Source organism: Pleurodeles waltl, chromosome 8 (genome assembly GCF_031143425.1).
Source record: "Pleurodeles waltl isolate 20211129_DDA chromosome 8, aPleWal1.hap1.20221129, whole genome shotgun sequence".
NCBI lineage: Eukaryota > Metazoa > Chordata > Amphibia > Caudata > Salamandridae > Pleurodeles > Pleurodeles waltl.
In genome coordinates this window covers 689,254,096-689,280,882 of record NC_090447.1, presented here as the reverse complement: position 1 = coordinate 689,280,882, position 26,787 = coordinate 689,254,096, and the positions used below count along the sequence as shown (strand labels likewise).

The 26,787-nt window shown below is 42.4% G+C and overlaps 1 protein-coding gene across 4 annotated transcripts in view; it reads right to left on the bottom strand.

The window, feature by feature from the left end:
• The window catches only part of PCYT1B (phosphate cytidylyltransferase 1B, choline), a 1,028,131-nt gene that overhangs the window by 192,822 nt on the left and 808,522 nt on the right, over nucleotides 1–26,787 (bottom strand). For 2 of the 4 annotated variants that reach the window (XM_069204810.1, XM_069204811.1), the window contains exon 7: nucleotides 5,058–5,141. The exons of the other annotated variants lie outside the window; for them this stretch is intronic. In XM_069204810.1, the coding sequence (XP_069060911.1) occupies nucleotides 5,058–5,141 (84 nt within the window). The remainder of the gene's footprint in view (nucleotides 1–5,057; nucleotides 5,142–26,787) is intronic. 4 annotated transcript variants of the gene reach the window in all.

The following is a 26,787-nucleotide window of genomic DNA, read 5'->3' as shown; positions in this document are numbered from 1 at the left end:
CCCTATGTGATTTCAGCAGCTATTTTACTGATGGTGTCATTTTCCATATCATCTACAATAATATTTTATATAATGTTATGTTTTGAATGACGATCACACATTGTCGAGAAGGAGGGATTTTATTTTTTCTATTATATTGTATTATATTGTAACCATACCACCTGTTCAGAGGAAGTTGAATAAGGAGACTTAGGTATTTTTGGAATTTAGGTTTTGAATTGTAATCCATGCACATAAAAGTGAACAAAAAGGAGACAACCAGAGCAATATTCGAATACATTTTTAGTTACTTTCTTGTAGTGATCTAAGTCAATAAACATTTACAAATAATTCACGTGAAATTAATTCACATTATGTGCTTAAGCATTGTCAACACTTATGTTATGGCTTTTATCACTCCCCAATGCAAAGTGTTTGTCTATATCCTTGGTGTCCAAACTGCAAGTGGTGCAAAACACAGCGTATCTGCTAATTTGTAACTCTCCCCCCATGTGCCTCCGCTGCTCCGTTTCTAAAAGACTTACACTGGTTGCATATTAGAAAACAGGTAATTTTTAAGCTATGTTACTTGATTCAGAAGGCACTAAATAAGGCCCTTCCAACATATCTGCATTCTAAATTCTATTATTATCAGCCCTCCAGACAGCTGAGATCTACTCACAAGGCCTTTCTAAAGATCCCACGGATTCCCACTGCTGGATATTGTGGCAGATCTTTTTCTTACTTAGCTCCATTCTATTGGAGTATGGGGCAAGGGTTACAATAACAGTAGTAAACAGTAGTAATTCATCTGCCCTAAGCAGCTGGACTGCTTATCCCGCTCCATTTGGTCTGCTCTCATTCTATAGATGGATGTTGTAAGAAAGGGACCCACAAATTCACTCTAATGGAAACCTTACAGTGTGGCATCTACCTATCCATAGAAAAACAGAGATATAGGGAGTCATTCTGCTAGACAAGGAGCCTAATTTTTTCCTGCCAATGACGACTCTCATTTGGGAAAATAAAAGTGGATATCAGCCACTCTGTTCTGGCAGCAAGTCATATTCAATAGGGCTCATACTTCCTGCAATGAGTGAATAAGTCAAAGAGCTGGAGGTTTTACTTATGTCCTCAGACTTCCTTAACATATTAGAGGGGACTGGGTCAGGCACATTAGAGTTGTCTTTTTTAGGGGTAAGAACTGCTTCTAAATAACTGACTACGGGGGTCATTACGACCCCGGCGGTTGGTGGTATAGTGGAGGTATTACCTCCAATAGGCTGGCGGTACTTACCTCCACTATTATGACATTTGGCGGTTTGGCCAAAGCCAAACCCCCATGTACCAACCGCCACATGGGTAACGACCACCGGGCTGGAGACTTCAGTCTCCAGCCCAGCGGCCATCACTAGGCTGTCCATGGCATTATGACCCTGCCCACTGCCATGGTTTCAGTGGTTTCTGTACCGCCACTGAAACCATGGCGGTAGGCACTATCAGGGGTCTCCCCCACCCCCTCCCCAGAGTTCTTCCCCATCCTCCCCTTCCCTCCCTCTCCCTCTCCCGACCCGCACCCCATACATTTACACACATACACGCACATACATACACACCCATACACGCAATCATACACACATTCACCCATGCATTCATACATTCATACACATTCACAGCAACACTCACGAACAAACATCCAGGCACACACGCAGTCTCACGACACAACATGCACGTACACTCATGCACACATGCATTACACATGCATGCACACATTCACACACAGTCACACACACCCTCACTCACGCACACAACACCCCCACCCCCTCTCCTGTCAGAGAACCTGACTTATCTGCTCGCAAGGGGTCCTCCGGCAGGAGGCGGGACTCGGCACTGCTGCCAGCAGCAGAATCCGCCAGCAAAACACTGCCAGGCCGTATCATGGAACATGATACGGTAGGCAGTGTTTTGCTGGTGTGGTGCTGCTGCTGACAGCAGCGCCACCTTACCGCCGTCTGCCGCCAATACCGTAGATGGAATTTTGCCAGCCTTCTGGCGGAATTCCATCTACGGTCATAATGCCATGGATGGTCGGTAGCCACGGTGACGGTATGTTGGCGCCGTCGCAGTGGTGGTAGGCAGCATTTGCCACCAAGGTCCTAATGAGGGCCTATGTCTTTATCTCCCATTACCTAGATAATCTCTTGCTGTAGGGCACAAATATAAGTACTAACTTTGGCAACCAGAACCCAATTGAGACAGCCTTGAACATGCCAACCAGAAGAACCTCCAAACCATGCCTGGCCTTAGCAACCTATTACCATCTACAGACAACCTTAAACTCCATTGGAACTTGCCAGATCCTCCTCAATTTCTGATGAAAATTATTACAAAGAATATGGAATTAGTTATGGGGTGCCTAGTGGTGATTCCGATAAAGGGGCAATAGTTAACTCCTTTGTGGCCTTTTGTTCCAGAATCAGACAGACTCTTTCGAACCCAGTAAACCATTGCTTCAGGCCCCATAGAGGTTTGACCATGAGTGCCCTCTGTCCAATTGCCTTCTGCGCAGAGCGTTAAATACAAGCCCTAGGGACCACATAGCTGTGGCCTCCCTGCAGAAACAATATAAATTAGTAAAAACCAGGAGAAGGAAGGTAGTTATCACCCAGCACTGGGGCACATCAACTGATACTGCTCAATTGAAAAACAGCAAATCCTTTTGGAGAGCCATATCAAATATGAGATCTATTAACAAGGCAAATATGTCCATTAGCTGTCACATAAACAGTATCAGGCATGGGTGGCCCAATTCTCCCAGATATATTCAGATAACAAGCCTAACTCTGCATTGCCAGATATAATGATCCATTCATTTTGGTCTCATTACAGGAAGAAACTGTTGCTATACAGGAGTGTGAAGAGGGAAAAACACCAGGGCTGGATGGTGTTCCCACTGATGTAATCAAATGCAATCTGAACCTCAGGGCTCCATTGTTGACCAATGTTTTTAACAGCCTAAGCCACTCTACAATACGAACCTCTTGGGTCAATTCAGTCAATGTCCCAGTTTTTTAAAAAGGGGACAGCCTCAAACCAAAATGCTAAGGACATAACATCTGAACGCTTGTCAGTATGGGCTTTCGTGACAGTATTAGCATGGTAGAGCAATGCCTTAATCTGCATTTAATCACTGGGAAATACACAGCGGTTAAACAGACTGCATTACACCTTCCCCTCATGGATTTGTCAATGGCTTTTGACTGTGTAAATTGGTCAAAGCTGTGGCAACTCCTTGAGATGGGGATTGATCCGTCACTTGTGCACTCATTAGTGTCCATGCATATGGACCTTAAAGCCAGGGTTAGGTTTAGCAAAGATGGCGAAGAGTCAAGTGAAATCAGCACTGGGCTCGGGGTTCGCCAAGGATGTGTGCTCGCCCTGCTGTTATTTCTTCTATATTTAAATAAGCTCATCTCACAGCTTACCAAGTGCAATCCTGATGATCCCACAATAAATGGTGCCCCCTTTCCTGTACTCTTCTATGCAGATGACTTTGTGCTGATCACCAGTACACCTAAAGTCCTGCGTCTGCTAGTGCACTCCTTTGTGCAATTCATGGTGAACCTTGACCTATCAACTAATTAAGCTGAAATATTCAGAATTGCATGTGGCCCTAAACGCACATGATTGTCATCCATTACATTTGGACCAAACTCCCTAAAAAGCACAGGCACTTTTTCTTACCTGGGTGTTACCTTTAGTTCAACTGACTCTTGGGCTCCCTACATTTGACAGTGTAGGAGCGAAGTTATCCAGTGCAGTCAGCTCACTCCTTAGCCTACCATCTCTGCCGGGTGCCACAGCGCTCATATCCTTGTTACTAATATATATTGCCCAATGTGTACCAATAGTAATTTATGGGTCAGAAATCTGGGGATTTACTGAACCCATTGCCTTGCAGAGAGAAGAAAAACGATTTTGCAGGAAAATGTTGACGGTCCCTGTATCATCTTCCCATTTCATCTGCCACAAGGAGTAACCTATGTAAGAGACAGTATCCATATCCGAACCTCTCTTTTGTGGTTTTCCATTTCGAAAACGGAAGAAGCCTCACTCACAAGGAACATAATTATAAATTGTTTGGCTTGCAGTAGGGGCCTTTCCATTTAATGATTGGTGTACGTTAAAAAATCATTAGAAGAGATCGACCTATCTGATATTTTCTTTGATACAGCATTGCACACCGTCCTGGTAGAAAGCAAGTGCAAGCTTTATTGCTAGCACAGCTGGAAGAAGACAGGTTAAGCATTGAAACCTTGAAACCAACTGTCATGAGTTATTTGCGCCTTAATGCTGAGGATTCCCCTACTTATTGCTTGTGGAACATCAGTGGGAGCCGGACGAGCTCCCTACTATTTCATTTAAGAGAGGACATGATCAAATACTCCCTTTGTTTCCCTCTTGGGTATCCGTGCAAGCTTGATTCTAGAGCATGTCCATGTAATGATGTGTCTAGACAATCAATGCTACACTTTCTTTTCTTTTGTGGTTTTTATAAAATTTCTACCAAACAATTATTAGTCCCTCTTATCAAACGCAGAAACCTTCGGCATTGCACCCATGTTTACCGTTATCTCCAACAATTATCAGATGATGTGACCTGAATTTGTGGAAGAGTGTTTCTTTGTGCAAATGTGCGATCCAGGGGTACCGTGCATTTTGATTAAATCTGTTTCTAGAGGTTTTTAAATATATTTTTTTAACATACCGGATGATCCTGCATATTTTATCTATTTATTATTATACTATTCTGTTTTATGAACATGTGGAGATTTGGATTGGCTTCTCAGTGTTTTTATGTATTTGCATACTTCAATAACTGTTGCTCAGCCGAATAAAGTTTTCTGATTCTAGTGAATATGTATTGTATCTTGCCTGGTCCGAGATAGCCAGTAAGTAGTAGCTCATAAATACTTCCATGGTTATAGTAACACTAAAAGTGGACGATGTCCTACACAACGAAACCGCAGTCAGTGAATTACAAGCAGGTAGGATTAAAATAGTCACTCTCCACGTACCTGAGCCTCGGACGTCCACCGAGTCAGGCCTGACAAAAGCCCACAAACAGGAGTCGCTACTTCACAGATCTTCGGTTGCATCACCTGGCCGGGGGAGGACAGCCACATTAGCTGGGGCACATAGGAATAACGAAGAATAGGAGTAGAGGAAAGTGGTGTCGACTTTTAAATCCACAAATCTAATTAAGGTATTGTCAAGTTTGCTCGACGTTAAAGCAAGTGTTTTATTCTGGGCATCTTTACAGAACAAACAAATATTTTGTAGTCACCCGATAGTTAGTCCATTGTTAATACATGGACGATTCTGTTTTAGACAACGCGTTTTCAATAGTTTATAAACATGGGATAATATTCATATATTCATTTGGCTGTCAAACAGGTGTGCCCTATTTCAATCACCATATCAATTTTCAGCAAATTTGTTCGTGCCATTCTCCTGTAAAAATGAGTTTCAAGTTTTTTTTTCTCTTAGAAGTTCTGATTGGAGACTGTAACCCAAAAGACAACTACACCACGCTGCACCAACACTCCCCTGCAAGCAGTTCTGCAACAAAAGGTAGAGTAGCCGCTTTATAGGGTGGTGAACTCAATGTGGTTGTTGCATATTTAGGTTTAAAACAGTGTGGAAACTCGTATGAGAGCATTCAATGTTTATAGGTCTCCTTATTCTGTGAAATATCGTGAGATTCACATAAACATGACGTGAAAAAAGACAGACAGCAAAAGGCATACCAATAGTTATTTCACAACTAGGTTTGGATTCTTTAGTTTATTTTTTGAATTATTATATAAAATAGCTTCCAGTACATTTTACTACATTCCATCATTATTATATTTTTAGATGAACTTTACTTCTATCACATCTAGACATACAAGCACTGGCAAGGCAAATGGTTGTATACTTGTGACCTATTAGCTTTGCCAATGGTTTTCAACCATGCTGCACATCATACGCCATACTGTTTGGCGTGGCTAAAATTAAACAAGCATTTGCAATGCAATAGGTGTCGCATTTGTGAGAGTTACAACTATTGGCGTTGTAAATGCTTAGTTGAACTTTTCTTGCCACATACATTGGTCAACCCTGTCTCATAATTTGGTCATTTCATGCCGCATAATTCCAGTGGCCCTGCATATGACTAAAGCCCTTCCATATACCTTCTTCCTCTATCTGCAGCCAAAATAAAAATGTTGCCATCTAGGATCCTAATTTAAATCTGCCATGCTAATTCCAATAGAATACCACTTTCACCACCCCACCATCAGAGTTGCTGGCTAGCTTAAACCAGTGGTTCCCAACCCGTGGTCTCCTCAGGGGGTCCTCGACTTGTTAGAAAATTGAATAATATTATCAGATTAGTCCCCCGGCTTTCAGTAATGACTCAGTGGGGGGTCCCCAGCTTTCAATAATGATTCAGTGGGGGTCCCTGAGTTCCACTAACGATAAAGTAGGGGTCCACAGAAGTCAAAAGGTTAGGATCCACTGGCTTACACAATTTCTCAAAAAAGACACAAGACAGCCACAGAGGAGAAATAAACTAGACGGGTCACCCAAACATATCAAGAGTGTTTTTAATACAGTCACAGTGTAGTAAGGATGTTACATTGGCCTGAATCATGGTCATAATTGCAATGAGGAGACATTAATAAAACATATACTTATCATATAAACCTTTATCCGAAATACACTATTGGCATTTGATTGCAATGCAGGAAACAGCCCCTAGAGGGAACCACATGAAAAATAGGATTTGGAAGAAGTATGTTCATGTAACCATACAGTCATGTGAAATAAATGCATTATGCACATTCTGGTCAATAGCACAGTAGATGGAAATAATCAAGGTTAATAAAAAAAAAAGCTGGTTCGAAAGTCAGTTCTCCAGCCAGCACTACACAAGTCATTGTAACCAGACGGTTTAAGTTAACATGAGCCCAGAGCTCCATTACTGCTCCAATCGTATCGTATGTGGTTCATTCAAGTCCATTTGCCCAATCCCCTCATCTTCCTACCACATTTCCAGACTGTTCACGAAAACTGGAAGATACAAGACCTCATTAGTAGGATAAGGTGCATCACCATTACGGTTACACATGCTGAGGTGCTTTTGATGGCCAGCTACACAGGGAGACAGTGGGCTTCCTATTACAGAGCCCGTATTTAGAAACAACCACTCCGATTCAAGTTTAAGACTCTATTTGCTGTAACTCCGGAGCTGGGCAACCACTCCTTCAGAATGCAGAGTCATGACGGATGCGTCATTTCATTTTACCAACTAGAGGTACTTAAGAAATCAGCTTAAAATATGCATCTTGCCAAGCTGAGTCACAAGTTGTGCCTGACCGAAGTAATGTTCTAGCCAGAATGTTTTTGACCAAATTAAAAGACACCTGGAGCAATGTAAAAACCTACTGGGAACTGAAAACAGATTTATTTTGTAGTCCAGATATGGGGTGAACCTAGGTGCCAGTTTATTAACACGTTACAGGAGTGACTGCAGGATGCCACGTGGGAAACTTTCCACTGGAGGCAGTGTATAAGTGCCACCACGGATGCCTAGACGGTTTTCTCCACAGAAAGCACCTTTTAAATAAGATCTTTGTGCAAACGATTGGCGAGAAAATTATCAAGTTAACAATAAGATCTGGGGTTGAAAAGTTTTAATCTTCCTTGGAAAGCACTAGTCTCAGTACACTCCTGAATGCCTAACTCATGGATGAATCTTGCTAAAAGTGACTGTCACTTAATCACTGTGACTCGGTCAGGACTGGCCTCAGTGACACTCGAGTGAGCCTCTAGTGGCCGGGGTGGGTCGCACATTGGGATCCATACCGCTGCGGTAACCTCAGCAGCATTTAGCCTCTACCCCCATCATGACAATAAAAAGACCGAATGTGAAGAAGAGGCACATGTGCGTAGGCTCCTGGCCCCAGGCTTAACATACAGGCCGATGACCAAAACAAGAATGGGAAGGAAAGACCTACTACTGCCGGTATGCAGAAATGAAAAACGCTGAAAGACAAATGTATTCACTCATTTGAAGGCTATTTTTTACTTTCCTTTCGCTGTATAGATAAAAGATAGGCGCACGGATAAAAGATCAGCAGCCCATATTTTATAGGGAGCGAGGTGGGGGCCTGATTGCGTAAAAAGACGCAAGGAGAACACGAAGCATCCATCGGACAGCGAGGTCCGGCTCCCTGAAGATAACCAGGCAGAGCTGAAAACGTGTGCCATGTAGATAAAAGTTAGGGGCACAGCTGAAACATGAAGCATGGTGGGCATGAAGCGGGAGCCTTGCTGGAAAAATAAGTGCACAGCCTCCAAAAATCACACACTTTACCATAAGAATTACAGCCCTCTTTAAAGAAAGCCTGAGAACTGAAATGGTAGTACCGAATAATAAAAGAAAAATGGGCAATGCATACAGTTTAGGCACACCTATGTGCGCCCTTTTTAAAAGTGCCAACTTATGAACTCCAAGAAAAACATGTAAGATAAGGGAACATCAGGCAGCGGGAGTAGGCAAGAAATAGTACCTCAATCACAGCAGGAGAAGCGGACGGGCAATCTCGGCATCATACTTGACTCATCTTTCTCCATGACTCAGCAAATCAACGCCATATCGTCCTCGAGCTTCAACACCCTCTGCATGCTATGCGAGACCTTCAAATGGATTCTAATAGAAACCAGAAGAACGGTCACCCATGCACTCAACAGCAGCAGACTGGACTACGGCAACACCCTCTACGCAGGGACCACAGCCAAGCTTCAGAGAAAACTCCAGCGCATCCAGAACACCACCGCACGTCTCATCCTCAACCTCGCTCGCCACGAGTACATCTCCGCCCACCTCAGATCCCTACACTGGCTGCCCATCAACAAAAGGATCATCTTCAAAATACTAATCCACACACACAAAGCCCTCCATGACACCGGACCGGCCTACCTCAACAAACGAATCAACTTCCACATCCCAACCCGCCAGCTCCGCTCCGCCAACCTCACCCTCGCTACAGTCCCCCGCATCCAGCGCACCACCTCCGGTGGCAGAGCCTTCACCCACCTCGCCACCAAAACCTGGAACTCCCTCCCCACCAACCTACGCAAGACCCAGGCCCTTCTAACATTCAGAAAGCGCCTCAAAACTTGGCTCTTCGAGCAATAACAACCCCCCACCCACAGCGCCTTGAGACCCTACCGGGTGAGTAGCGCGCTTAAGAAATTTGATTGATTGATTGACGGGCACAGAATTAACTTCAATTAATTTGTGCTTAGTCGGTGCTCCACAGAAGTGACCGGAAATTATGTTACATCAGACTTGGCCAGTTAAAGCAACTGTAAAGATGACCGACGGGAAGCCACCAAATACTGAGCGATAGGCGGCTCCAAGTCCGTTACTGTAAACAACGGACTCTTGCAAGTGAGTCGCATGCGCAAGCTCATGCACTTGCAGGCTCGACTCTGAAGAAAAGCACAAAAGTCTGTGATGCGGCTACTTCGTCATTTTGTAGGTGCATGCAAAAATGCATGCACACATCTACAAATGAGTCACGTTCTTTTCCGAGTTGGATCGGTAACTGAAAATAAAATAAAAAGTGCAAAGTAATTTTTACTTTAAAGTGGGTGGGGGGGGGGAGTGGAAGCAACACAGGGATGGGTTGGGAAATGGCAAAGTAATATGGGGAGGTGTGGGGGGGGTGATTGGCAAAGCAACATGGGAAGGGTGGAGTAATGTTGAAGCAGCGCAGGAGTCGGTTTAAAAGTAATGGGGAGAGCTGGAGAGGATTCAAAAGTAACAGGGGGCTGGAGTGAAAGCAACGCTATGGTTGGGAAAAAACAACATGGAGGGCACGTGGGAAGAGACAATGAGGAGATGCACAAGGGTGAGCGCAAGAGAGAAGGTGGAAGGGAAATAAGTCAGGCAGCAGAAAGCACACATTCTAATTAAGCTTGTCTCACAAAAGAAAAAAAAAGAAAAAAAGACAACAATACCAGCCAGTCAAAGATGTATAGAGGCAATAATCATGGAAGGGACAAACACAAGATTAACAGGTTCAGGCACGAATAAGAAGCAAGCAAATGAAAGTAATAAGGAAAGCCAACCAATGGAAAGCAATAGGCAGGCTCCAAGCCTCACTAAGTTCTTGGATACATATGCCTCGTAACAAACAGCGCATGTGCTGTCTAGTAGGCTTGATCTAAATAGTCTGATGTGTATTATGTAGCAAGTAATTACAAATGTGCAGTTGCTCCTCGGCAGTGAAAACTGACACAGCAATACATATTTTTATCTCCTTTAAACTGTCTGCCGCCAAACTGTGCGTAAACAGTGTAAATTCAAGCCTTAATCTTGCCAAATTTTGTGCAAAGTGGCCAACCAGTTAAAAAGTTTTCTGGGTTCTCAAAATGTGTGTCTTTTTACAATTGCATGAGTTTTACCATAGGTAACTCCAATTCTGCTGAATGAAAGTTCAACAAATTTCAGTACATGACCTCTCCATCACTAGGTGCCCTTTTGTTGTTTAGTCATCTTTGTACTAGCTGTTTGGAGATATAAGCAAACATGTAAGTATCCACTGTGCATAAGCCAATGCTGTATACTTGTGAAAGATCAGGATTGATGGAAAAATACTGCACTGCAGAATGGCCAGGACGGAGGAGGTTGTCCTTTTCCATCCATAGCCTTACCTATCAGCCAGGGAGGATTAACTATGCCCCACCCAAGGCCTTCCCAAGGTTGAGAGTCCAATTTTGAGGGCCACCTGCACCAGTGGATTAATACAAAATTAAAGGGCCCTATTGCAGAATTTGAAAAGGGGATACTTAGGGCCAGATGTAGGTAGGTATACAATTGCGACTTGCAATTTGCGAGTCATAGCGACTCGCAAATTGCAACTCGCAATTCGAGATGCAGAAAGGTGTCTCAGACACCTTCTGCGACTCGCTATGGGGTCGCAAAGACCCACCTCATGAATATTAATGAGGTGGGTCGCAGTTTGCGACCCCATAGCGAGTCTAGGCACTCACAGGGATGGTGGCCTGCTGGAGACACGCAAAATGTGACTCTGCTTCGCGTAAGGCCTTTTGCGCCTCGCAAACTGCGTTTTTCGCAGTTTGCGAGGCACAAAAGGCTTGCTACATCTGGCCCTTAGTCCCCATACCACACATATATTCATTGACCTTGGGCTGAATGTGGGCCCCTTGAAGGGTTGGGTGGGCCCTGAAAATCTGGGCCCCCAGCACCACCAGGACTGTAGGGGCTTGCTTTACACCCCTGACCGGCACAACAAACAGTTGCTTTGACGAATTGCAACCCTCCTGGCATTGTCAGTATTTTCATTCACCTTGCCTAACTGGCAGAGGAATTTAATAATATTCCTAAAGGATTGTTACCGGGCAGTTGACAACAGTGCTACTGTACTTTCAGCCCTTATGAGCTGGAAAGGTCTGTTTGTGTGAGCCCCACACCCTACTATGCTAATTTCAAGCCTGCAGGTGAGGTTTTTGGGCAGGGTGGGAGGATGTGAACCCGCTTGTCCTAGGTGGGGGAAACATACACCACCCCCACCCGTGGACAAGACAGAAATGGGGAAAAAGATGTACCCTTGTCCTTGAATATTGCTCCAGTGTTAAAAGCACCAATGCCACTGCAATTCATCAAGGAGATGGGCTAAAAAGAACACTGAGCCACATAGATGTGTTTTAATCACTCCCGATGGTTGCAAACAGCTGAAAATATAAAAAATTGGTAACCTTCATCACCCTAAGGCAAAGCAGGCAGGTTCATGGGGGTAAACAGCAAAAAAAACATTCATAATGAGAAGTGTACTAAGTCTAAGACGTGATCAATGATTAAGGGCATTGGAGCTGTAATCCATCTTCCGTCTCACCCAAGGGAGAGTTATCGAATTACTCACCCAGCCAAATAGTGGGGTTAGTTTAGAGTATTATTGTCCCTACCTGGCTCAAGGTCGGTTCTTACTTCATGCCCCCACTTGGATCAATGGGGGAGTTGAAGCAACGCAGGGGAAAGTTGGGGAAGAACCGACTTGCCATTGATCCAAGTTTGGGGGACAAAATGTCACCATCACCCGCTGGAAACACTGGATTATAACCAAATCCACCCCACCCTTGGGAAAAGTGGTTATAATCAAATATTCTCTTCCCCCCTCCTCTGGGCAAAGCGTGGAATGGCACTATAACCATATCCTCAACAAAGACTGGACAAACAAACCGCAATCTCACCCTAGGGCAAGGCGAGTGGGACGAAGTTAACCATACTCTTCTACAAGGAAAGGTAAACAAAGTCCTCCACCATTGGGAAATGTGGAGGTGAACGACTCTAAATACATCCATCCTTTCAGCAAGGCTGGGGCATACAAACACCTCTAACCCATGGGCACGTTGGAGGTAAACACACATGCCCATCCTTCGATAAAGTGGGGGAAGGACATTAAATGCCTCCAGGCCTCAGTAAAGGCAGGGGGAAATTAAAACTCCATTCACTACTAATCGAGGGAAAGAAAGGGCAAACAAGGACCTCCCAATTTAGAGTAAAGCCCAGGTGAGGAGCAGTAAATAATCCCCACTTTTAAACTGGATGGGGTGTCACTCAAAAACTCCCCACTTGTAGGCAAGGCAGGAGCAAACAAACACCTCTCCCTAGGACACTGTGGAAGACAAAGCCCTTCCGAGTCCTGTCCTTTGACTGGGTATGGGGAAAATACATGCACCCACCACTGGGCAAGCTGGGGGCATAGTAAAGCCTTTACACCCTTGTTCAAGTTGGAGGACCACCCACAAATAAGAAAAAGTTGGAGGAAGGAACTAATAATTCCACCCTTGGTCAAGGCAGTGGGGTGCCGATAACAGCTGTTGACTGCCCCTGATGATGCACATAAACTGAAGGTGAATGAAGGGAAGGAAATCTGATACCAGTACCATGTTTGTAATGGTGAATACAGCTTATTGTAAATAAGGATCACCCCACATATTAGCAAAGGCGTACATCTATAAACACCTTTAATATGGCAGGAGTATAAGCTAACTCTAACTCAGTTGCTTAACCTGCCAATTTCATGTCTTTTTAGACTTTGTGCTGTAGTTACTATACACTTCCGCCACCCAAAACATCCCAAAAAGAATATCCTTTGTGGTGTATGCATGTGTACATAATGTGGAATCCTGGTCAGTCAAAATGTTGCTCTCCAAGTTCAGGTATTTAGGTATTTCTACTGCAAGACTGTGAAGCACAGTTACACTAAAAATAATTTATTGTTCTAATACCTCTTTGCAGATTAGTGTTTCCTCAAAAACAGTAAGCAACTTGGAATCATGACTATTAGTATTTATTAATAATGACATCCCTCTATGCACCATTCATGACAGTATGTTTGAGTACGAGTTACATGAGCTACATAAGGAGGAGAACATTTGTCAAAATCAAAAATCCTATTGATTCTGGACAGACAAATGAAATGCAAAAATATTTGGCCGGTATGCAGTCACCTCAGTTAAAGATATGTGGTAGACCCAGTATTGTCTCACAGCGATATAGATAAATGAATCTATTGGAACTTCCATATTAAGTGACTTTACATCATCTTAATGGGAAACTTAGCTCTCATAGACCAATTAATTGTAACTTTGATGGCAACTGATCACACTCAATGGGACTTTAATAATGAAGGAACACTTTCAATTCTGTATTCTCTATAAGATTGATATTTAGAATGAAAGTGATTCCATTCCACAGAGGTTCAACCTCAGGAAGGTAGAGTGTCTGCTTGTAGAAATGAAAACGGGGACAGCCCAGGTAAAGAATAGTACAGAAGTTGGAGCCAAAAGGAAGGAGCCTTTTTGGTTCAACAATAAGATAGGATAGAAAGGACCCAAGATTCATCCCTGAGCATATTGATACCAACAAGTTGGCTAACCAAGCAGATATGAATTATATTATTCATAGGAAAATGCATCAGAACTTCAAACAACGAGAAATGTTGGTAGTGACAAGGGTTTTTATCAAAGCAGGAAGTTTGGATTCTCTTGATGGATCCATTCATTGGAAAGACTGACCAGAGTATATTACTGTGGGCTGTAGATAAAGCCGATCTGTATGTAGGTACAGGGTCTTTTCCTTTTTCTGCTGTTCCATGTTTCAACTAGCTGGATATAAAAGTTTGCCCACTAATGCTTATTGAAATGATCCATGCACTGAGAACCCTTTAAATGTCCCTTAAGAGGGATGAGTCAGTAATATATTTAAGATGAATTGCCAATGTTGGGGACAATATTTGGGTAGAACTGTTGAGCTGTTATTGTAACTCAGCACAACACAAATAATGCACTATAGTTGGATAGGATCCAGAAGTGTACTGATATGTGAGAGGGGAGCTGAATTAGATCCAGTCAATTACCAATCGCTACCTTCTTTCATCAATAAAGCACCAGGTAATCTATTTGCCTGCTTGCTTGTAAAATTATTAATTAATTGGGCAAATATTAACAACATTTTGTCCTTATATCAGATTTCCTTTAGGAATGGAAATTCAGCAATTGACAATACAAAGGTAATAGGGCCAGATGTAGCAAAGGGTTTTTCCCATTCTGTGTCAATGGGAAAATGTGTTCGTACATATGGCCCATAGTGTGTTCCTCAAGACTATGCTTTAACATATGGGTGCAACACAAAGTTTATCTTACATTCTTTTTGAGTCGCCTGTTAATACCTGGGTTGGAATTAAAACAACAGAAACAATTATGGGAAATAACATGTTTGTCTGTCATTGCACATTTAGGCATGGTTGTGTGTGTTAGTGCCTTTTTAACAATTAAGTAAGTGATTTTAATATTTTGCTGCCAGCTGGATAAACAAACTAACTTTAACTAGTAATAGTGAAAGTACACTTTTAAATTTATGTTTATATTCTTTTGCATTCGAACTAACTGTGATTGGACTTTAGAGGAAAGAGGGTTTGATCTTTGGTCGTCCTATGGTAAGGACACTAAATTATTGATTGTTTAGAAGACTCAGGATGTAACTTTTGTCATCTTTACTCATGAACACAATTGGATACTCGACAAAATGTGCTTCATTACTGTGTCAGAATATAAATACTTGGGATTCTTGATAGATCTGGAATTGTTGTGGGATTTGCTATTCAAATTCAAAAAGTCATCTCAATTTTGGACGCTTTCTAACAGGTTTCTAAGCATCCAGCAATACGTACTGTGGTTATTCATTGAGACCTCTGATTAGGGCCTGTCATAGCAAAATTATCCAATAACTGTCCAATATTATTTCTAGTGTTTGGCAACCCTTTGATGGATCAGTATGGGGGTGACTGTTAAGTTTAAAAAAAGGAATCCCACTTGAGTTTACATTGCTCAAATTGTTGATGTTGAGTTTAGTACAGGGCATCCAAACAAAGCAGAGCTGCTATTTCTTGGCCTACCATGACAAGTCAGAAAATGTATTAAGCTAGACCAGTCATGAACTGCCAAGGTGAACGTTGGAGTATATTCCCAGTATTTCAACTTTTGAGAAGCATTGCCTATGACACTTGATGATGATCACCTCGTTGTTAATGGAGTGATAGCACTACAGAAAATAACTTTTATTGTATTTTCTCTGATTGCTAACTAGTAAACTTATCAGCACTAGAACACATTTTATTGTGATAATTACAATAATGAGCACTCAGTCACATTATATGACTACTTTAGCAGCGCTAAGGAAAAATAATTATTTATGTGTATAAGATTTGGACACGTTTAACACTTGATGCTTTGGCTCAACAGAGGTATCACACAAATTATTTTTTGTTGCTTTTGTAGTATTAAGCAATAGCAAGCAAAGTTGCGCATGTATTCATATGTCATCCATATTTTGTTATATCTAAACAGCAACCTAAAAGTAACGTTAACATCAGCTTGTATGTGGACCACATCTACTGGATAAAGGAGAGCTTCCTTTGCATCAATAGTATAAAGAGATCGCTGTAAAGGGAGAAAGGAGGCTCGTCTCACTCTGCTTCAGCTGGCCTTCATGCCTCAGGACCCACTTTCTACCAAGCCACAAGCCAAGATTTGTTCTCTCTACAAATCAATGTTGTGGTCAAAAGGATCAATCTCCAGTTCTCTCCACTTTGCAAAATATTACTACTTCTTCAAACAGACCATCCAGTATGTGAAACTTACCCACTAAATTTTTTCATATGGACTACTGCAACATTATTTACACTGACCTCCCAATACGCTTAGTGTCAGATTACAAAAGACTACATAATCGGGCAGCCAGAATATGCTTTAACCTACGTAAGTTGGACCACAATAAACGTGCCTTGAAAGCACTCCACTTGCTACCAGTTGAACTCAGTATCAAATTCCCTGCACCATCCTCAAAGACTATTGGGAATAATGCCCAAGTACCTGCAAAACACAATACCACACTATCCCTCAACCAGAAATCTTTACTCATCCAGCAACACTTCTTTAAGGGGATGAAACAGGGAGGCAAATCTCTAGGAATAAATGGACCAAGTGTATGAAAGGCCCTCAGCCCTTCAACCAGATCTGAACCCAATCCTGCTCTTCATTAAACTCCAAGAAATTGGACTATTCATACTCCAAATGAATGGGTCCACCAGTTATGGGCACGTACCTGGCCCGATGGACCTCTTCTATCCCAACTTCTTCAAACTGGACTTTACTACTATAACCTTGCACTCTGAAGTGATTGAAAGATGACAGACAGTGCATTATTAGATCCCTAAAAAATAAATCTAAAGTATGTTCGAGTAAAACGGATTAGGCTATTTGGTGAACTAGTATTTGAAGCAACATTATGATGCTGGACGACAGCACAGACATAGATTTGTTTCAATCTTTAATGTCTCCCCTGGGTCTATGTATTTGTAAACCATTTATTTCTGTTATTACTAAAGTTGATAAGTTCTAATACTTAATGTATACTTAGTGGTTTGCTTCAACCCACCATGAATGTATTATTATTATTATTAGTAGTAGTAGTAACAGTTGGAATAGTAGTAGCAGTAGAAGTAGGAGCGACCATCTGCATTTTGTAACAAATACAAAATGAAGACAGAACCTGACAAAGCAATTGTAACTGTTTTACTCATCAGGAAAACATATCTCTCAAGGAAGAACTAAATTTGAATGCATACTTAGGATTTGGTCCTTTCCCATTCCTAGCTTAGAAACAGCCTTATTTTTGTCTGTGATAGGAGCACATTTCTGTGTGTTTGTATTGTGGGAGCAACTGAAAGTTGTGTATAAATATCTGTAAATTCAGATGCTTGTGGGTCTTTACCTTCAATTTGGGCCACAAAGAAATGTGCATAATCTTGCCCTTAACCACGAATTACTAATTCAAGAAGAATTTCTACATCTGTAAGTGAATCTTCCAAACATATATTTCCTCCATTTTTGAGTCCTCTGAATAATGATTTGAGCGTTACATTTGTACAGTGTTTATTTGTGAGTCTAAGTACAACTTAGGTACACAAAACTGTTGTAACTAGGGCTCTGAGCAATTTACCAGTTTATCCTTTTTTTAAAGTACTAGATAAAGGTCAGATGGGCAGTGATAAACCTAACGATTTGAATGTGTACTTAAGATGCTAAAGGCAGTATGCATTTAGGGTTAGGGACGAGTGCATGTACCCATACATTCATCCTGATCTTTATGAGGTGTCTGCTAAAAGACAAGGAACTACTTTTATCGAAGGAATCTCTTTTCTAATTGTGCTTTCTCTATTCGATGCACAGTACATCAGATACACAAAATGTTTATGATTTTATAATGCAAATCCTAATTTGACAAAAATACGTAGAGTAGTGGATGTGCTTTGCAAATGGTCATGTGACGGGCAGTGAAACATTATAAATATATATATATATATATATATATATATATGAAAACAAGAAACAAGTGCCTTCGTCCTGGCACTTGAAAAACGCACTCCTCAGGCTAGTGATGAATGGTATACAAAGTTTTATTGGCAACGCGTTTCGATCTCCCAGAGATCTTCCTGACAGCCAGTGAAAATAAAGTGCACTATCACCTTTAAAAAACATTACAAACAATAGATCTAAACAAAAGACTATCAAATATTCACCATTAAAGAAAAAACATATACCAAAATATATCGAATGAAAAATACATTTTTCACGCACATTTTTCCTTCTAAATAGCAGGACACACTCATATTTACAATTTAAATACAGATATTAGCATGAATATACAACATTTGTGTGTTGTGTGTATACACGTACACATACACGTCCGCCCAAAGCACACATATATACATATACATGTAAACACACAAACACACAGATGTAAATTCATTTTATGCATCCATCAAAGGTCAAATATCATGCCATAGCAATCCATATACAAGAGACCCATAAAGACTCAAACATGCAAGTACATGCATATGTCTCCTGGCCAAGAGGCCATATGATGTCACAAAGTTCTCAAATGATGCATGTTCTTGGCACCCATTGAACCTTTTCAAATCATCCAAAAGCTGCTCTTAAAACATCCTGCCATCAATTTCCATTTAATTGTCTGTTACTATCTCTGTAATTCCTATGTTGATATACCCCAATCTTTTTTATTTCTCATATATACATATACCTGCACATATTATTTCTAAAAATCAACAACAAACACCCGTGCTATCTAGTGCACCACAAAATATACATATATAATATAAGAAAAAATTAAAAATAAGATAAAAAATGCTAGAACAAAAATCTTTTTTCACTTAATTCCCTCCTACAACCCGATCTGCCATATATGTTTACTCTTAGAGCCAATAGCAGAAAATCCCCAACAAACATGATTGATCATTTTAGACTTGTAAAACTAAACACCAATATGCACTGAAAGCTTCTCATCAAGATTCAGGCCCATCGGGCCTTACTGTTAAGACACACAATGTACTCCGATTCCATTATCCTGAGTTTTCTCTCTCTATTTCCTCCTCTTACTGAGGCCTCCACCCTGTCTATGCCAAAATAAGACAAAGTATCAGAACTATCAGCATGTTCTTTCTCCCAATGTCTTGCTATTGGATAATTCCTGTCACAATTTTTGATCACTCGCAAACGCTCCAAAACACGTTTTTTCACCAGAAAAATGGTGCTGCCCATGTACCGTAAGCCACATTGACATTCAAGAACATAAACACAAAGGTCACTGTTGCATGTAATCAACTTATTAATCCTTTTTTCCTGTCCATTAGGCATTGTATATGTCTTGACATTTGGCACTATTCCTACAAGCTTTACATTTGCCACATTTGTAAAAACCTTTCTGTTCAGATAACCAGCTGACCTGTTGCCGAGACTGTTGTATATCACTATGAACCAGGAAATCCTTCACTGCTCTCGCGTCCTTGAAGGTTCGAGGATCGGCAACTTGGCGTTATTTGGCGTGGTGAAAAGCGGTCAGCTTTTCCGTGTTTGGCAGGAAGAAGCGAGACGGTTGGATTCCGTCTTTCCTGTAGCGCCGCTGACGGACTACAACGTTGTGGCGCTATGGGAGGGATCGCTCAAAGCAAGAGACGCAGTGGGGGCACGTAGGGTGCCGACGTGGATGCGAGTAAATGCGGCCGGCTTTGCTGAGTTTGGAGAAGTGAAACCGCAAACACATATCTTGAGATTGTCCAGCGGGCTTTCTCACCAATCATACTGTCTGTCCCCCCGGTGTGCTTGCATAAACCGCGCTTATTATTACTATCTTTTGTTCCTTTGACACCTTCTTTTGGCGAGAGCGCATATAGAGGAAATCTTGAACTGTGTGGCACTATTTGGCAGGAGTTTTCCCCTCTGCTTCATTTTTGGGTTTGGGCTTCCATGGCTTGTGACTATGATATAGTAAATATAGAGTGCTGGTTGGAGAACTTATTCTGAGCAAATTATTACCTTTTTTCCCCCCTTTTTTTCTTTTGTCCTGTGTCTGCTTAGATAATTGTTTGTACCAAAATGGATGATTGGCACCTAAGACAGGCGGAAACAGCAGGCAATGTTTTCAGTGAGGATCAAGAAAATCAGTTCCAGAATGGGATGTTCAAGATATCCGAGGCACTCATGTGCATAAATGTGTTAATATTCGTATCTATAGCAGTAGATGGAGTCTTCTTCTTGTCCTAAGAATATCCGGATATACAACAGTCAGTAGCCAACAGCTTGAATCCAATCTTCTTATTATTTATTGAGAGATGTATCAAACAGCAATAGCCAAGAGTCAACAGCCAACACGTGTTTCGTCGCACGAAAAATAGTCGCAATGACTTCCTCAGGGCTTTAGCAGTAAATTCCAAATAATAGAACTCCAAAGTAAATCAAATAGCCTTTAGTCCAAACCCGGCATGTAGTCCAATGCCGATTATCTCCAAATAAAAACCGAAATGAAATGAAAATACATCCCAAAACTGAGTTTTTCTTACACTCCTAGAACGTGTGTTCGCGAAGGCTGATGTTCCAGAATGGGGTAATAATGGGTGGTAGCTCCGAACCTTCTAGGATTCTGAAACAACATTTATTTCTGTATGAGAAATTATTGGAGAAAGAAATTAATCGTTGGTGGGAGACTACCTCACTTGATAATTATATTGAAGTAGGCAGAGTTCCTAGAGGTTTACGTATGTTGACTACCCCCCACTTATCAAAATCCCAATCCAAAATTGATGGAGGAATGGTCAGCTTTGTTGGCCTCCACATATAAAGGGATGTTGGGCCTTTTGTCCAAATATGCCAAGTTGGAACTGGAGCAAAAGTGAAGAGATAGCAAGAATAAAACAGTTGTTGGAGCAACATACCGATCAGGAAGAGATCAAGAAATTCACAACAGGTATGGAATAGAGACTTATCAAATATGAGCAAGAGATACAGTTAAAGAAAAGAAAGAAATTCCTGCAAGTTAAATATGATTATGCATCAGGGAGAATTCTTACCTTTGGCAGAAAGTATGATAATGCTGTGAGGGGCAAATTCATACTCCGTTTGCGCCGGATGTGTGTCAAAAGGTTTGACGCACGTCCGACGCAAACCGTGCACCCTATTTAAACTTTGACGCCCGAGCTCTCGGACGTCAAAATTCCACTGGATGCGGGAAACCGCCTTGCGTTAATGACATGCAAGGTAGGCGTTCCCGTCCAAAAAATGACTCAAATACCCGTGCGCCTTATTTATGCTACCACGCAAAGATCCTGCACGGCCGGGAGGCGGGGTCAGAAAATGACGCACATCCCAATTTGCGTGAAAAATTAACGCCTGGGTCAGGGCAGGCGTTAAAATGGGGCAAACACACCTGTATTTAATGAAAACACACAGAAGCAACAGCAGAGCTCCAAAAGGAAGACATAGAGGTGCTTCTCATCCAGCGTGCACGCAGATGCAGAGCACAGGACCAGCAACAGCAGCATCCACAACACCAGCAGGGACCCCAAAGGCAACGCAGAAGGCAGGAGAGGATATTCCGCACCAGGACAACCCTTCATAGCCTCAGGGAACATGACATCATACAGAGGTACAGGTTGAACTGGCAAGCCATTCAGCAGCTGCTGCGCAACATTGAGCCACAGTTGGCACCCAGCTTGCAGACACCCCGCACCATCCCACCAGAAACCAAGCTGCTAGCTGTACTACACATATTGGCAAGTGGCTCCTATCAAACCACTGGTGCCCTGTTTGCTGGGATCTCACAGCCATCATTCTCCGCCTTCCTGCCCAAGGTACTGGATGCCATCATCTCACTCACACCCGCCACATCTTCTTCTCCAACACACAGCAGAAGCAACAGGAGACAAAACATGGGTTTTACCTCATTAATGGTTTCCCACACGTCCTTGGTACCATTGACTGCACAAATGTACGCATTGTGCCACCTGCTGCAACTGAACATCTATACCGCAACAGGAAGCACACACACTCCATCAATGTGCAGGCCATTGTGGATCACCAGGGACTGATCACCAACATCTTGGCAAAGTATCCTGGGAGTGTACATGATTCATTCATCTTCCGTCACTGCACCATCAATCAACACTTACAGGATGGACGATATGGAAATGGACTACTTGTTGGTAAGTACAGAAACCTACTTATATACACCCATGCACAGCAACCCTCTAGGACACACAACACATACACCACGACATCGACATGTGGACAGAAACACACTGAGGTTGTGACACCGCTAGGCATGTTTCATATCTTCACCCAATGGGAGACACACCTAGGGACAAATTACCGTTCCAAATAACAACTGATGCCACTCCACAGACACAAGGGTAAAATGTAAAACAACACAATGACAAACACATGGCCCCAACTGGCATTACATCTGCGACAATTAAACTTCAATAACACATCAATAACACTCAATCAAAGACCCTTCAAATCAATACTTACTGTGTAAGGGGTGTGGAATGTTTGTTACTGCAGGTCAAACACCATGATACACATAGCATTATGATGACTACAATAAAGGTCACGTGCAATCATTGAGGCTGTTCCAATATCTCACATCACTCCTGCTCTCACATTGCCCACTACCAAGAGGCAAGTGGACTGTGCGAAGAACACATCTTGATGGGACAATATGGAAAGTGCACATTCCTACACATACGCATTGTGACAAGTTAACACACACACAACAGATGTACTGCCATACAGACCTTCTGAAAATCAAAATGACAACCTCACAACCAAGTTAGCCAGCTGAACTAGACCATGTGCAGTAGTCTAGGTACACGTTACAACCTGAGTCAACTTGGCAAGGGCAGAGAAATAAGTCTGCAGTGAACTTGTCACACATGTGAAATTAGTATACAGTCAAATGTTAACACATCAGTGATCACAGCGTACGGAGAAGTTTGGCAAATTGTCACCTTGCAAAATCTAAGGGTCTCACCGATGGTTAAATTAATCTATTGCATATGTCAAAATGTATGGGATGTCCAGGGTACATAGATGCAAACGTGTTACCACCACTGTTGATTTGATTCTGAGTATGGAACTATCATCTCACCCCCAGTGAAGACCACAGGGACACCTGTATCACAAGTCACAATGCAAGGGAGTACACACTGTACTGCAACTCTCAAAATATACTGCTGACATCCGGTCAGCAGCCTAACACTCATTCAGCTAAGGAAACAACCCAATGCTGATGGTACATCCTAAAAGCCTAGGAATCGACACAATAACACAAACACAAATTAGTCACAGACAACACAAGAGAACTACTGCCATGCAAGGTGATATTAATGGGGCAAGCTACATCAACATGATCTCAATCATTTTCTCTTTCAACTGATCAGGGGTATGGGATCCAGCCATGGATTATGACCCCATTTGCCAACCTAAGCACTGCAGCAGAGCGTGCCTATAATGAGGCACATAGGAGGACACGCACCATAGTCGAGAGGACCTTTGGCATCCTGAAGTCAAGATTGAGGTGCCTCAACATCACTGGAGGCAGCCTCCTATAGTCATCAGAAATGGTGTGCAAAATAATTTTGACCTGTGCCATCCTGCACAACATATGTGTACGAAGGAACATTCCTCTATTAGAACCAGAGCCACAAATGCCTGAAGAGGAGGAAGAGGAGGATGCTGGCCATCAACATGAGGGGGACCAACCAAACACAGCTGCAGGATTGCGTGGGCGCCAATATATTGTCAACAATTTATTTTGACTCAACTCACCATCACCACTGTTTTAACATATGTAAATAAACACCTATAATAATAACCATATCATGGTCTGGGTAATCATTTTTGCCTAACATTTTCTCTAACTATCAGAATAAGAGTGTAGCCTCATGGAGCATTGCTCATATACTGATCAGGACACAGAAAATTCCAAAGCTATTGTGATGCGTATGAATCTACAGTCACATTCACACACACTGTAAATGACATATATACTGTACATTTCACTTTTGAAGGGCAATAGCAGAGGACCACACCTATGTCACACATACATGTTGGCAACATGGTTCATTGCAGCATATGGCACACAACTAAGACACCATCAGTCAATAATGGAACAAAAAGCATCAAACATGAGGCAGTGGATGTGCTATTGCATTAGTAACAGGAATGTATGACCAGACCCTTGACAGCAGTAACTGTTACATCACCTATCTTTGCAAGGACTATGTGTGACTAGAATTCCATATAAGCAGCAAATAGATAGCACAAGTGCCACAGCAATGACAAGCATTGCGCACATGACATCCCATGTACATGCCAGCCCATGTCCTAAGTCCTGACACACCCATGTTCCCGGTCTCACCCCACCCATCTTCAGAGGTCCCTGGAATGGTAATATGTGTACCCAGATAATCCCTCCTCTACACACTCCCAGACTCACAATGTTAATCCAGTGTGCTTCCCCCATTAGTATGGTATGCCATAGTCATTGTACTTCTGTCTGCAGGGATGTCACATTGAATAATGCACTGGCTTGTAGTTTATAAGACCTGTTATCACCTGTAAAGTGATTCCCATGTGAATGGTACTGTTAGCCCTTTGAACTTGAATCTCATATACAGGACTTGGGAGAGACTGATGGTGCACACACCTGTAAGCACCTCCATGCAGACCAGCCATCTGAACATGCACTCCCCTTGCAGATACATGGAACAGCATAGAAGCTGCCATTATATTGATAACTGTGTTATGCACTGCTATGTAACTCAGCTGTGTAACACAGCCCTTGGGTTAATGTGTCACCTTCCAAAACACAGGAAAAACACAGTTTTCCATTTCAACTGTCTAGTTCCTCCTCTGATCAGTCTCAGTCAGACCACTAAGTATTTACCTTGTGAATTGTCTGGATCCTGATTGACCCTGCATCCTGTTAGCCTGACTGGCTCCTGTCTGTGCGTTACCCTAAAGGTTCATTGTGGCTACATTTGTATCATTGTTGCTTTCCCAACTCTCACATTGCTCCTGGGGTATTTTGTCAGGTGGGTCTACAATGCATACTCTAATACATTGTATAACGTAATCTGTTTATTTATTGTGCCATTGTTGGGAACGTGTCTCCAAATACCCAAATCATGGCCTATCCCTTGTCTGGGTCTCATGTATGCATGAGTGACAAATTGTGACAGTGTACCATGGCCATATGCAGGGATTGGGTATGGTGCCTCCAGCAGAACCAGCAATGCCAGATGATGTGCATGAAATGTTCACCCATGTTAGGACCCTGGCAGTCCACACGCTGATTCACATTGCTCACAACATATTGATGGGCCGTGCGTGGTGAATAGTTGCGAGATTAATCAGCACAGAGGCTATGATGTTCCCAGATGCAGTGGGAATTTTAGAGGCCAACCTGTGTACAAATGTTGTGATGACACCTGGCGGAACAAGAATCCTGAGATATTATCTTACTCAGCACACCAAGGTTGCCCTGTTGACAGTCTCATAACACGTCTGCAGTGACAGGGTTGGACCATCCCCATGTGGGTTCTCAAATCCTCATTGGCTTTACTTCCATTGATCTCCGAAGGATACTTAGTAGATACAGGAATAGCCGCCAAAGACTCATGACTAGACCTGGACGTAACTGTGACAACATAGACCCCTAAAAATATACAGGCTAAACATTGGCCCACACACATGAACCAGACACCTCTGTGCATTTGACCACTGGAAATATGTGGCCATGTGCTGCTTGGTCTGCTGGTCCTCCACTGCCACAGGAGAGTTGTGGCTCAGTTATATGACTTCAACTGTGATGTGACATTATCAATGTGGTTTATCTTTGGCTCTCCGTGTCACAAACACGGTACCCACTTCGTATGTACACGTGCCTGACTCATGGTGGGTTCACCAACAAGTGCCTAGGAAGTAGTATCCAACATTCCAGGACATGTGATGGCCAAGTTTTGGACCATTGACATGAACAACCGTCTGCTATCTATCCAGTGCATGCTTTGTAATTTGTGGTGTTTATGTTACCCAAAAACTAGAAAGTGCACACAGCAGTTGTTGCTATATGTATGACTAACACATGTCATCTCTCATTACCACACTGACTTGCATCTGAGGGTTGGACACATTGACTCCACATGCATACCAGCATATTTGCTATAATGCATCTTGTGATGGTCACACAGTGGGTCAACAAAAATATTAGTAGCCAAAGCACACACATTGACCCATAGGCATTGAGTAATTGTACTTATGTGCGTCACCTTGCTATCCTCTCCTAACGCCAAGCATGCCTAATTTGTGTAATAGATATATGTAGCCCACACGTTTGGCCATCTATTGCGTCAGTCAAGAGTGAAAATCCTGTACATCAAGTAGCGGATCATGGTCCTCAGTAGTATGATGTGTCACATGTGCCCATGCACCGTCATGCCCAAAGTGGGTGCAATCAGCCTATCTCAGTGTTGTCACAACTGTAATGTACCATTAAAATGGTAAAATGACCGAAACCCAGTTAATGCCAGAAGTTTTGCCGCATATGCGTAAAAAAATGACGCACATGCGTCTAAAAATGACGCTTATGCCTGAAATGTGACGCATAATATCCTGAAAAATCCATTGGCCCTGAGCGGTATTTTCCACACTGTACCCCTGGAAATTGGGTAAGTTTGAAACAATTTTGAAACATATGGATGCCGGGTTAAATCTACTCCTGTGCATCAATAAAAAATGACGTGCAGACTG